Genomic DNA, 13650 nt, shown 5'->3' with positions numbered 1-13650 from the left:
GAGGCTTGGGCGGGGGTCTGGCGCAAGGAGCTGGGGGGGGTGGAAGGGAAGCTGGAGGCGGCGCCTTGAGGCAGGCCGTGCAAGAATCAGGAGGCAAAAAGAAGACTAAGTCTCTGAGGTACTGACAAATCTAAATGGCCACTCTTGGAGAAGCTGAAAGTGGGTAGCACAGGAAAATAGGGAAGGGAGTCTCCAGGCAGTTTGTGTCATATTACACATGTTACCTTATGCGGTCTACCTGCGCACATGCCTGCGTCGCTTTGCAGCATACCTGCGGCGCGCATGCACACACATTCGCATGGCAGCACACACATACACGTGCACGCAGCGGCGTGCACGCGTGCACATGTCTTTTATGATGTTAACACACACACATGGTTCTACGCATACACGTGCACACACAGACACATGCACACACATACACACGTGCGCACACACATGGACACACGCACGCAGGGCAGGATCCGAAGTCTCCACTCTCCAAGAATTCTCTCAAATCCAGCCAGCCAGGCCTCCTGCGTCCTTTCCACGTGCCTGCCCTGTCTTTCCCTCATCATCCCACCACGAGAGGTGGCCCTGCGAACCGAGCCACAATCTCTCCTCCTCCGGAGGCGGGGCAGCCAGCAAGGCGGAAGAAAATCGTCACCACTCATAATTCATATTTGTCCTCTCATCCCTGTCACATTCCCAGAAATCGACTCAAAGCGACCCAAATGACCGGGAAGAGAAGGTCCACCAATGCTCTGACCAAAGGCGAGATCACCTTCCTTTATTCAGGGAGTCGCGAAACACAAGTGTTTCAGAGGGGACAGGCTGGGCGATGATTTAGTTCCACGTGTCCTTTCTCTAATGAGGGGCATTTAGGGATCCGTCTCACCCGTGGCGGCTCTGTGTTCTTTGAGAAGGTGACATACGGGGAATTAATCCCCCGGCGCGCTGGGTACAGTGGTGACAGCGGAGGCTTGATGAAAGTGACTCTGGCTTCCCTCCTCCCAGCTCGAAAGCTTCCTCCAGGTCAAAGGCACTCCAGGTCTGAGCAGGAACGCCTCCTCTCTGTTTAACAGAGAGAGAACGTGTGCCATTTCGTTCCAGAAGGATCCGAAGAGGAAAGCTCATAAACCTGGGACCTGAACCTGGGATTGGGGGGCTGGGACGCAGAGAGCTCCCAGGAGTGGACAGGAACTCGCCCTCCTGGCTGGATAACAACCCTCGTGTGGAATGCGTTCCCTGCCCCACCCCAGACACTCCAAGGACAGTGGGGTCAAAGCCTGGGGCTTAGATGGGGGGTGGAGTGGGGGCAGGGATGCCTGGGCCTTCCTGGGGAGGTGGGCTGTCGGAGAAAGACAAGGGGGTGTGCAGAAGCCCCCTCGCCCGCCTCGTGTCCCTGCCCCGGAGCCAGGGAGCCCCCGGCATCTTCAGTTCTGGGTCACTGAAGGCACAGTGGCTGACTGAAGGATCCACACGTCGCCTGAGCCACCTGAAAGAAACTGACAGCGGGCTTGAAAGGAAACCCATTTCTGGAATAATCCGCGGGCTGCGCATTAGGGTGAAGCGAGGGAGCGGGGGCGGGGGAGGGGGTGGCATGGGGAGCTTTGCAGTGGTGTTGCCGAGGACCCAGGACTGGGAGACTTGGCCGGAGGACAGGGGAGGCGGAAGCTCTGTCCTTTATTCGTCACTCATCTCCGAGAAAAATTGACTAGACATCAGAGCCACTTGCCAGGAGCAGCCTGGGGGCAGAGTGGGGAGCGGAGGAGACGGAGCAGTCGCCTCCCTTCTCACCGGCCAGGAGCGGGTAGCCGGCAGCCGGCCTGAGCTGGTCCTGGAGACTCAGGCTTCCCAGCATCACTGGCAACATCGATGGTCCTTTTGCAGAGACTTAATAGCAGCAAAACCAGCACAGGGCACTTCCCTTTCCACCGCATGAGGGGGAACAGCAAACGCTGTTCCCCGACCTCAGCACTAAGCAAACCAACAAAAACAAAAGACGAAACTACTAACGCTCTTAATCTGGGAGCTATGTCTCTTTTGCTTTCTTTTAAAGTTAAAAAATAAATAAAATAAAAAATAAAATAAAATAAAAGCAAGCCCTCGATCGTGTGAAGAATGCACGTCGGGGCTGAGGGGGAAAGGGGCCGTCGAAGATGCATGAAGCGGACTGAAGCTGTGCCACCGCCCAGACTGTGCCCTTTGAGATATCGATTTTAAGCCGGTCATTAAGAAACAAAAGACTCAGAAAGAATCTTGACCCTCCGCGTTCCCGCCCAAGAGAGTCAGAGGGAAAGACCAGCTCCGGGAGGGAAACGGGGCGCGCTCTCGTTAGCCCGCCTGGAATTGAGCATGGCGGGCCGGAAGGCGGTGAGCGGCCTGCATTCGAGGCCCCCTTGGGCCCCACTGTTTCTGGGTTTGAGGCAGGAGTTTACGATCCTCTCTTCTTCAGCTGCCTGTCATTTCCTGCTTCCTCTGAGATCCCACCACTGCCTTCCCCTTCTCTGTCCAGAATGGCACATACGTACCCAATTTTACTCCAGTGTTTTCAGAATTTTCATGCCTGTGTGAATTCCCCATGTGTGGGTATTAAATTTGATTTCACCCGTTAGTTTCTCTCTGTCAATTTGATTCTTAGCCCGGCTAGAAGAACTTAGAAGGTGGGAGAAAAAGTATTGTTTTTATAGCTCCCAACACGTGCCTCGATGCCCCCCACTGCATGGGCTCCCCGCGGCCCGGCCGGAAACCCCGTCCTCTTTACCTGTATAAGGAGGACTTCCTAGGGGCTTTCGGCTCGATTTCAGTTTTCCTGGCACAATCTTTCCTGCCATATGAGGGCGAATGTCACAGGATAATCCATGTGAAATGCTTAACGAAGTTACTAAGTGACCGACAGATCCAACAGCTAACGATGTGTGAGTGCGGGCTCCTTGCCAGGCACAGATGCAGGTGTTCAGCGTCCCTTGCACCCAGGGGAGCAGGATCAAGCCTGTGTGCTCGCCTCCCCGCCCATGTGTGTTCCCTTTCCCTCCAGCACCCACCCCAGCTCCCTGCAATTAGTCCTCTCTATCACTCGGGCTGGTTCTGGGGTGCCTTCCTGCCCCTCCTCCAGGGCTCGGCTGGGACCCCCTCTGCCTGCTCCCTGGAGTTCTGCAGTGAAGTTCCCACCGGAGCCCATAGCGACTCAGAACTGCAACCATCTTGAACTTGGCTCTCCCCGTAGACAGTCAGGCCCCCCGAGGATGGGCTTAGCATCACGTCCAGACCCAGCAAGTTCACGTGTCTGAGCGCATGAATTAAAACGATGGGAAAGGTCGGGTCTTTGTCCTAAGAGGGGTACAGGGGGGCACAGAGCCCTATCCGATGGCCACGACAGCCCGGTAGACGGGCTGCAAGGGCTGCAGTGAAGTTTGCAAATCGGGTTCCAAATTCCCAGGGGGAAGGACCGGTGACTTCACCCAGAGGTGCGGGCAGAGAACCAGATGGTGCTCAGTTAGGGATGGGAGACAGAGTCTCTTCACGGAGAGAGGAGGGGACAGAAATAGACCACGATGGGCCTTGACGGCCACAAGCTCCCCACGGGGTGCCCCAGCGGGGACAGGGTCTAAGCTACCGAGCCTTCAGCATTGGGCAGCTCGGTGGGGCCTGCCCAGAGCCTGTGGCCTCCAGAAGTCCTCGTCTAGCACCCAAGTGACCCTCAGGTGCTTCTGTTGCCCACACGTGCCGTGAGGTAGAGTCGGGGAGTTCTCGTAGGACTGAGCTGCTCTGGGAGTGGAGGATCGAGGCAGGCTTCCTGGAGGAGGTGATTCTCGAGCTGGGCCCTGACAGAGTTCACCAGCAAGAAAGACGAAAGAGACTTTGGACCCAGGAACCGCTGAGAGTGGAGACGAGCGAGAGCCAACATCCACAGAGCGGTCGCGAAGTGCCCGCCGGGACCTCGGAACCTCTCGTTATCCCATTCGATCCTCTCAAGCCTCTGGGGGAGGGGGCCACTTTACAAATGAGCAAATCAAGGCACAGAGAGTTTAAGTGACCTTCCCGAAGTCACACAGCCCACAAACAGTGAAGCTGGGGGTCAGAGCCAGGCAACTGTGTCTCACAGTTCTGAACCCCAGCACTACGCCAATTAGAAAGTCCGCTGGGGCTTAAAACAAAGGAGAGGGAAGAAATCCAGGGGGACGGGGGGACACAGCAGCGTGGTCGTCTCGTGACGTAGCGTGCTGGGCGGTCAGTGGCGAGTAACGCGCTGGGAGGGGCACACGATATTTGGCTCTGGCCAGGAGGGCCGCCCGGGCACTTGGCATGGAGTCTGTGCCGGGAGTTTGGGAACCAGACAGAAGGGCCACGCCAGGCACCTGCAGAATGAGTAAGGGCCGGGCTGCCGACGTCACACACTCCAGATGAGGGGGTTCAGGGAGCCACTAAAGATTTGTAAGCGGGGATGGTACACCCCTGACATGCCTCACCCCCAAGTGTCGGGAAGATAACTCTCAGAGCAGTGTCACGTGTCAGGGGAGGCGATGGCTTTGACGGCAGCGTGTTTGACAGGCATTGCTGTGATACGGCACAGCGGGAGGCTGTCAGGGCTCACAGGCGTGACGCGCCCGTGCTCCAGGTCACGTGTGATCCGCTGCCGCGATTGCTTTGTGGTTTGTGTGTTTCTGTTCTGGAGATTTGCATCGTCACAAGGAGGGGGCCTCAAACACAATGCTCTCCCCGAACACGTCCCCCTCGCTTCTTCTTTGGTTGGTGTCCCCATCTCGACGAATCCTCGGTGGTCGCCTAGTGACCTCAGATGCCGCCCCGTGCCCGTGCGCAATCAGGGACCGTCTGTAGCCACCTGGGCCTCACTCGCTACCCCGAGGGGCTCCTCAGGGCGTTTCTGCCGTGCAAACAGGGGAAGGACGTCCTCGAGAGGAATCCGGGGCAAGCGTTTTCCTCCGTCTACTGCACAAACACGTACTTCTCAAACACCCCCACCCCGCACGGCTGTCCCCTTAGTCTGCGTCCACTGCCCTGGCCTCTGCCCTGCGTGTGGCACACTGCTTTGGGGGTTAATTCGGTTTCTTAAACCAGCCTCGCCTCCTCTACCAGATTGGAAGACGGTGGAGGGCAGAGGCCTCCTTTCCTCTCGTTTTTTCAAGCCGTTCCTATTGCCCGAGTGGGCATGCAATCACAGCGCGTGGCACACGGAACAAGGAAAATGTCTCCTTGTCGAACGAGACGTCTGTAGGGGAAGAAAAACCGCTTTAAAAATCGATGTTATGAATGTGACCGTGCAGCCCCCGAAGCCCCAGCTCGATCCCAAACCGATCGTGGTATAGAGACGTCCGCTCGGGTCCCATCGGCACATGGGACAGCCACCGAAGTTGCTTCGCCCCTAATGATTCCCATCTTCACGTGGATTCCCATCCACGTGCACTTGGGCTGGGGGTCGGGAGTCGGGGGTCGGGGAGGGTAGTTGGGAGTTTGCTTCCAGTATCAGCTCGGCTAAAGGCCTAGCCATTTCCCAGACAGAGGCTGTGGGCAGGGGCTGTCTCCATGACAACTACAGGGCTAAGTCCTCATGGGGGCGACTTCCCCAACCCTCCCTGAAACAAATGTGGCAGGAGGACAAGGACTCTGCCGTCAACAAGGAAATCACGCACCCGGCTGGGCCTGAGGCTTCACCTTCCCGTCCCATGCAGGTGTGGATGACAGACAGTTTATTGGCACCAAGACAGGTTCTGAGCCCCCATTTGTGATCCCAGAGGTGACCTCTGCGTCCTCAGAAATAGCCGGCCATGCCTGCGGGGTGGTGTCATAAGGGGCTGGTTCTGGGTCAACAAAGCTGGAGACCGGGGAGCTACAGACAGGTGCCCAATGGAGGGGACCGCAAGGTGGGCCATGGCGGACCTGGCCATGCTGGTGAGAACCAGACTCGGGACAGCCTTCTGCTCGCATTCACTCGGAATGTTCTAGTCCTCTGCTTAGAGACAGCAGCGCAGTCTGGGAACCAATCTCTACAGCGACACATCTGACCGAACTAAGGAATTTTCCTTTCTCCCCTCTCAAAATAAGGACAAAAACGACAATTCCTCCTTTATTTAATGCATTAACACATTGATTTAAACCAGGTTACAGAAGTCCCAGCAGTGATGGACAGGTCCACAGGACACTTTGAGAACCACACACAAAGACGTAGCACCTTCCATCAGCGGTACGTTCAATACCTGTGCTATCTTCATGAGCTGCACCTAAAATAATGACTTCACATATGCAAAAGTCGCATAGTGCCTGACCACACAAAAACATCTCCCGGACAAGGTAAGCTGAAAACATCAGACAGTTCCCTCTCTGATACAAGTGAACTCTGAGCGTTGTTCGAGTCCTCTGTTTTTAGTATCAATAATTTCTTTTGCTGCTGATACTGATGTGCACATACGCCTACGTCTTAACCTAACACAAATATGGTCAGTGGTATGAGACAAACGCATCTGAGGGGATTAGCCAATAGTTATGCTAGATTCTGTCTTCTGGGAGGTTTTCAATTCAACTTCCTGATTTTATGCGAATTCCCTGCTTGAACTGAGGGTCGGAGGTGGATCGCTGTTTCTCTCTGCAGATCTCACGCACGGTGCCATGCTCTGTGTTTTTCCGGTTGGTATGGCGATGACACGTGCCTCTGCTTGGTGGCTTCAGGAAGGGCAGACATTCTGGTTGCCACAGTGAAATGACAGTGACTTTCTCTCCCCAACAGGGAAATGCTGAAAATGCCATTCGTTGACAACTTTTGTCACATACATTTTATCCCATCTACTCTCAGTATCCAGAACCCTGAGCTGACCGACCCTTATGAATAAGATTCCCACGTAGGCCATTAACGGGGTTTAAGTAGAAAGGTGCCTCTCGCTCATGTGTGCGCCTGCGGACAGCATGAATGGCGTGAGCGGGCGTTGTAGCAACTGCCCGGACAAAACGGAAGCAGCTTTTTCTCGTTCTGGTTCATGCTTCTGTCATTTTTCTAATTAGACGATCTTTTAATAGTTTCCTTCGAAGATTTTCTTCTTCAGCCACTGAGTTTATACTCTACTCAAAGCTGAAGAAAAAAAAAACGAATTGTGGACATTTCAGCTATCTTAGGGACTTCTGGACCATCTCTTTGGGATGAAGATAATGTCCCTTCCAGGGAAAACTGGGACTAGGACTCTTAGAAAAGACACGCTCTCCAGTTTGACACCGAGGCCATCGTCGCCCATATATTTAGATAAGTCTATTGGCTTCTTCCTAAACTAGGGATTAAATATACTATTTTGTTAAGAGTTCTAGGTTCACGTAGCTCCTATCTTATACTCGAGTTAATAATTCCTATTTGCTATACATTTAGGAAAAAGCCTGGTAAGTGGTTTGATCATCAATACATAGTCGTGGGGCCTGAGCCCTGGGAAACTTCTTCCCCAAATGCTGAAAGATTCACGCACACAGACACTCATCCCACTGACCAACTGGGAACAGCCTTCGATGACCAATGTGATGGAACTCATTGGAAGAGGCTGAACATTATGCCATTAATATAATGTTTAAGAAGGCCATGAATATAAAGAAGCCGTCTTTGATAAAATATTAAGTGCAGAGCTTATATAAAATTGTACGTATGGTATGATGACATCATGTGACATTTTTAAAAGAGAAAGAGACATGCGTAGGAAAAAATGGACTTGGAAAAACATCCTGCAATGTGACTACCTTTAGGTAGTGGGACTATTTACATTCTTTCCATCTTTTCCATGGCCTAAACTTTCTATAACATCTATGAATTCTTTTTTAACAGGAAAATAATAAATAGGAGGAGGAAGAGGAGCACCCATTAAAAACAAAGCAGTGGTGTGTCTCGAGGTTCCATTTTGGGGTGCCCTTCACCCTATTAGGAACGGGGCCACTTCCTTCAGCCGGAGCTCCTGGTGCATGCGAGAGGGGAAGATGCGGCTTCGTCACCTCCTTGAATTGATAAAAAGCATAATGACATAGGGAAACGGTCTCTCCCGAAAAGAGCAAGGTCCTCTTGCAACAGCGTGTTTTAAAATCAGACCTGATTCGAGAGACTTTGATCAACGCGCCAACTAATTAGTCACATGATACAAAGAGACGACACAGGTGGAGACGGAAATCGTGGCCTCCATTCCCGGGAGAGAGGTTCTCCTCAACAGGCAGGCGTCGAAAGCAGGAAAAGGCAAGGACGGAGGAGACCGCGGGAACACACTCTGAAACTACTGACGGCAAGTCCTGGTGGCGGAGACCCGGAGGGCAGCAGGGCGGCCGTCGGCGGGGAGCCCGTGGAGGGAACGCTCTGCCTTGACCTCCCCTTGGCGGGCGAAATCGATCACATGCTTTATTGTCAGATTAGAGCACAGCGGGGCGGTTAAGACCGTCCGCTGGGCAGCCAGGGGCCTGAGCAGGCCTCAGTCACCCGGCCGCTCGTCGGCACTCCTTGGGGCTCTTCTGTTCGTCCGTCCATGTGACCTGTGGAAACAAAGCGAAAGAAGAACTGTGTGAAGCGTGGATTTCTCGCATCCTCCTCCGGCTCCCGCCTGCTTCACGACCTACTGGTAATGCGCGGGCACAGGGTCCGAATTCACTACCAAAAGCCGAGAGGTTTTCTTTTGGTGTTGAAGTGGCTATGAGACCGTTTTTTGTTTTGTTTTGTTTTGTTTTGTTTTGTTTTGTTTTCTCTTAAAGATGTAAGTCCTGACCGATTTGCCAGTGAGAACAGAATAACCAACCACAGTTGGATAATCGGGGACCGGTTAAGACTCAGAAAGTCTTGGGGCGCTTTATTTGCCGGGTAGTTTCTGCATAAAGAAAAGGATCAGTTGATAATAAACCTAAGAAACTGCAATAATTTATCTAAATGAAGTTTCATGATGAGTCCCAAAGGAATTCCAAATCTTTCAACTGAACTAGATTTTAAAAGCAGCGAATACAAGAATCGGTGGGTTATGATGTCGGGATTAAACATCTGGTGACCGCACCTCCCACGTGGCCCTTGGGCCCTAAGTGTAAAGGTGTAAGAAAATAAATGGCTTTACTGTCACCCTGGGTCTGTCTTCTTTCACCTCACTGTGGGAGGCAGAAAAAATGTACGTACAATTATCTGTTTATTTCATCCCAAATCACGGTATCGAAGGCTGATTCAGTGATGAAGAGCCACATGGGGAAAGGACAAAGAGCCGCCCCCGAGTGTCCACCCCCACTGCTGTCACTTCCCTCTGCCGGGGGGGCATTCTCCTCCCTGGTCCCTGCATCAAGGGACGGTCACCTTCGCCCCTCTGGAGAAAGACCTGTCAAGGAGGCAGCAGGAAAATGATGTCTGAGCAGCATGGAGCTGGTTGCCTATAACATTGCCTTTTCGGTGACCTTCTTCAAGATAAGCCAGACAGACAACCTCCAGAAAAGAAAACGGACCTTACATCCAGAAGAAAAAAGTATACCAAAAGATCGCATATGCCAAATTCCTCGTCTCTAGAGACATGCGTGGTCAAGGATTTATGGGGCGGCTCTTCTCATCCTTTTTCTTTCGTGGAGGGTCACACGGAAAGGAAGCAATGTCCTTCTCCCGACTCATTTTCCTTCACTGATTAAGGAACTCTGCATAAGTTTAAGTTTAAGCAAAGGGCAAATTGATAGGAAGCCGGTGCGTTTGCTCATTTTACTCACAGTCGACATGCTTGGAAAAGCACGGGACATGAGGAGATTCTAGCTGGGGGAGGTGGGTGTGCTACTCTCGTGAAACTTTTCCGATTACACCTCTATGGTTTTAAAAAAAAAATCATTTAAAATGTTTGATCTCTTCCTGATTTTTAAAATATCTCAGTTCATAAATTAAACGAAATGGCAAATGTTCCGAAATGCAAATTGAATTTATTGGAAGGTAAAATATTGTTTTCATTTAACACCATTATGAAAGAGTGGAAACACATTCTCTCTGATTATGCAACGTTTATTTTCTTGAGCAACTCGGGAAGCTATACCTGCCTTTCCGATTATATAAAATATGTGTTAATCTTATTCTAACAAAGTTCTCCATAATAGAGAGCTTTTTAATATAATCTATAATTGTTGGAACCCAAAGGAAAAGTATCGAGTGACCAGAAATATTGAAAGGAACTTGATGATCACAATTACCCTATAACACAATCGCTCCATAAATAGAAATTCTGCAGTGTGAGTATTCAACAATCAGTGCCTGAGCCTCAGCACAGGTCCCAGCATGGTTCCCTCAGCACTTAATAGGCACTCGATAAATATTTAAGAAGAGAAGGAGAGAGGGAGAGAGGGAAGAAGGAAGGAAGGAAGGAAGGAAGGAAGGAAGGAAGGAAGGAAGGAAGGAAGGAAGGAAGGAAGGAAGGAAGGAAGGAAGGAAGGAAGGAAGGAAGGAAGGAAGATTAAAGAGGAGGAGGAGAAGGGAAGATGGAAGGAAGGAAGGAAGGAAGGAAGGAAGGAAGGAAGGAAGGAAGGAAGGAAGGAAGGAAGGAAGGAGGGAAGGAGGGAAGGAAGGAAGAGAGTCATGTGTTTTCATTCTTTGCAAATAACTTTCTCAAAAAATTCTAGTCAAATGGAATGTCCACGGCTCTTTTTCCCTAGCTCTTCATGTCCCTAACAATATTTTGAACACTTGTTTTCAGAATTTGAACAGGTCATGGGAAAACATAATTAAAGTAAATAGTAAGATCATGGAGCAAAGCCTAGGGTTCAACTTTGCCAGTTAATTGAATTAATTTTTATTATGCAAGTGAGCTATTGCTAAAGACCTTGAATGCTTCACTAAAACATCTTTGATAGTAAAATGTGATCAACGTACATTTCTCGATAGCAAAGCAAATAAACATACATTTCCATATCCCACAGCAATAAACATAGTGATGTCTCATGAGAATGAAGGACACGGTTTAGGCGCCATCTGTAACGACACCCACGACAGAAGCTTAAGTAAGAAAAAAAAAATGCCGAGTCTCAGAATAGTGGGACCTCAATTCAATTAACGTCAAAATAGCTGCATAGGTTGCAAAAAAAATACGTGTGCCCACTGCTGGCTGTGCCAGCCTCTGGCCTGGGAGCCGAGTTGGTGGGGAAAGTAACACAGGGGGGGACCCATCCCCCGTTCCTTCCTACCGCCCTGCGCTGCTTGAATTTTTCATATGACGCATTATTTTCAAATCTGATCATATGTGAAAATAAAATAACTGAGAAAAAGATCGTAATTTTGAATTAGTCTTAGAATATATAAATTTACAGAGCGAAAAAAAAAACCAAACATTAAAATGACTTACCTTGTTATAATTAGATTTTTCTCCATTAGAGTCCACGAGTTTTATTTGATTTTATTAGCAATCTCTTTCAGGAGACCCTTGAGATCATTAAGCTTGGAAAGGGAAAAAGACAGAACTGGTCTTAAGATCGATTTTCCAACTCTGAATTTTAAATGATCACTCGACAGCTTTTCCATTAAACAGATATATACACACACATTCACACACACACATAACACAGTGAGTCTGGTGCATGGCCGGAACACAGCAGGAGGAGCGACATGACATTTCAAACTCTGTCCATAGCTCACTTTCTGAAATCGCACCCATTAGTATTAGCGCCAACTAGTATTAGCTTCACTCAAATGCAAACCGCTAGAAATAATAGATTTTAAGAACACAGAGGAATGATATTTATAAATTATAATGTTATATGTAACTAATACTAATGAAATTATAAGATACCAATAAAGTCTTGCTTTGATAGAAGTAAAATACTAATAAATCAAGTTTTTGCAAATAAAATGTCTCCCCTCACGAAAAACCAGTAAAAATTATAAAAGGCATAGTAAAATTATTTCTGATATACGCTTATTTCACAAGTTTACTTGTGATGCATGAAGCTCATTTTAAATTATACGCCATATTGACACACTTGGTAAAAGCTGTAGACGTAATGCAATTTCTATAAATTGGCTCTAACTTGCTATATCTCTTACTCAAGGAAAAACCTGTGTTTAACTTGGGCTTATTTCCAGTAACGACCTCTTCATTTAAATTTCTTTTTTTAAAGAACAGAAAGAAACCAGAAGGGCCAGTGGCTGCCTGAAGGAGGAGACCCCTGGCATAGTCAGATCCCTACTTACAGACTTAAGGTCAATTGTGAATGACTTCGTTTCCTGTTACATTATCTATTCACTGGAGGGGCTTTCGGGAGCCTCTGTTGATCTAGGATGTTTGCTAATGTAGCTGTTTAGGGCATAAACTCCAGGGGTTTGCTCAAGAAACAAATGACGATCCCTCAAATCCTCTGTGGATGGGAAGGAGACTTCTCTGCTGCTCAGAAGATGAGGCGCACAGGATGGGGGAGGCATAAACAGGGGAGAGCAGGCAGGGCATCAGGCGGGAAGCGGGAGGTAGCAGGATCCCATGGGTGACGGCCTTCGCTCTGTGCTATGAAGTTCAGTCTCCCGTGGGACCCGCCCAATTTCCCCTCAACCCTACAAAACACAGGGTGTAGGTGGACTTCTTGTGGGAGGCGGCGAAGCGGCTGAGCTCCACAGCCAGGGGGACGCCAAGGGGACTGAGCTGACGAGCACGTCTCTGAGGTCCCCGGAGACCCCTGGCTCACACACGTGTGCGGACAGCCTTCCATTATGATTTCATTGTACGTGTCTCCCTTGGCCCTCACCCCCACCGCCCCCACCACTCCCACTGTTCAGGCCCACTGTCCCCACTTTGGTGGCTTCTGCTTCCTCGCTCTTAGAAACCAGCCAGTAGGTAGGAAGGGGGACTGTCTTGAGACCCCCATGCTGCAACGAACCCAAGCCACCCTCAGACCCTCGCTGTTTGGAGGTCAGTTTGTCCAATGACCCCTGACCCAGGCCTGGCAGGCGTCCAGGGGGACCGAGGCTCCTGCCCTGCCCTTCGCTCTCCCGTCTCCGAGGAGGGTCAGCAGCAGGCGTGGCTTGAGGAAGCTTCAGCCCAACTCCTTAGCCTACTTTCCAAAAATGCCCCCCAAAACCAGCGAAGTGAACCCGCAAGTAAAACAATAAAACAAACGGAAAGAGTCCATTTTCTCTACGAACATGATGCCCAGGCAAGTCCCTAGAGCCCAAGCCAGGCAGTCTGGAATGCGTGTGGTTTCTGCTTAGAAAATCGTGATTGCTCTGTAATCCTACACAACTCAGCCTGAAAACGCTCCAACCCCAAACATTTAACGAAGCGTCCGTTCGTAAGATTGAGGGGCCATGTCTGCTTTGATGGCACTGAGCCCAGTGCCCGGCACGTGGCAGGTGCTCAATAAATATTATGTGCTTTGCGGCCTAGGTATAGACGCAGCGGACAATATATTTAAACACAAATGTACAATGCAGAAAAATGAATATATCATAAGGTTTTATGTGCATCAAATATTGTGCATTATAATCTTAGAATACGGTCCCTTAATGCTCCTTTCCTATATTCTCTTAATAGTCTATAAATCTCCTCCGATCTTTAAAAATATCCAGCACTTTACTCTTCCCTCTCTTCACGTCATAACCATGACATACATCCTAGCACGGCCATCTGTGTACAGTGCACAACTCTAATGAAATAGGCATCTCTCTGGTGACTCAATTAGAAATCGGTACGCACGCAACATTGGAACGAGAGTAGC

The 13650-nt window shown here is 49.9% G+C and overlaps 1 protein-coding gene across 1 annotated transcript in view; it reads right to left on the bottom strand.

Annotated features, from left to right (window-relative positions):
• Positions 1-6055: 6055 nt before the first annotated feature.
• The window catches only part of TRPM8 (transient receptor potential cation channel subfamily M member 8), a 117465-nt gene continuing 109870 nt past the window's right edge, over positions 6056-13650 (bottom strand). Inside the window, exons 27-28 of the mRNA XM_039859946.1 lie at positions 11292-11383; positions 6056-8484 (exon numbers count right to left, since the gene is read on the bottom strand). Coding sequence (XP_039715880.1) covers positions 11333-11383 — 51 coding nt within the window. The 3' untranslated portion in view covers positions 6056-8484; positions 11292-11332. The remainder of the gene's footprint in view (positions 8485-11291; positions 11384-13650) is intronic.

This window comes from Pteropus medius, unplaced genomic scaffold (assembly GCF_902729225.1).
Source record: "Pteropus medius unplaced genomic scaffold, Ma_sr-lr_union100, whole genome shotgun sequence".
In the NCBI taxonomy this organism is placed as follows: domain Eukaryota; kingdom Metazoa; phylum Chordata; class Mammalia; order Chiroptera; family Pteropodidae; genus Pteropus; species Pteropus medius.
This window is presented reverse-complemented; position numbering and strand designations above follow the sequence as displayed.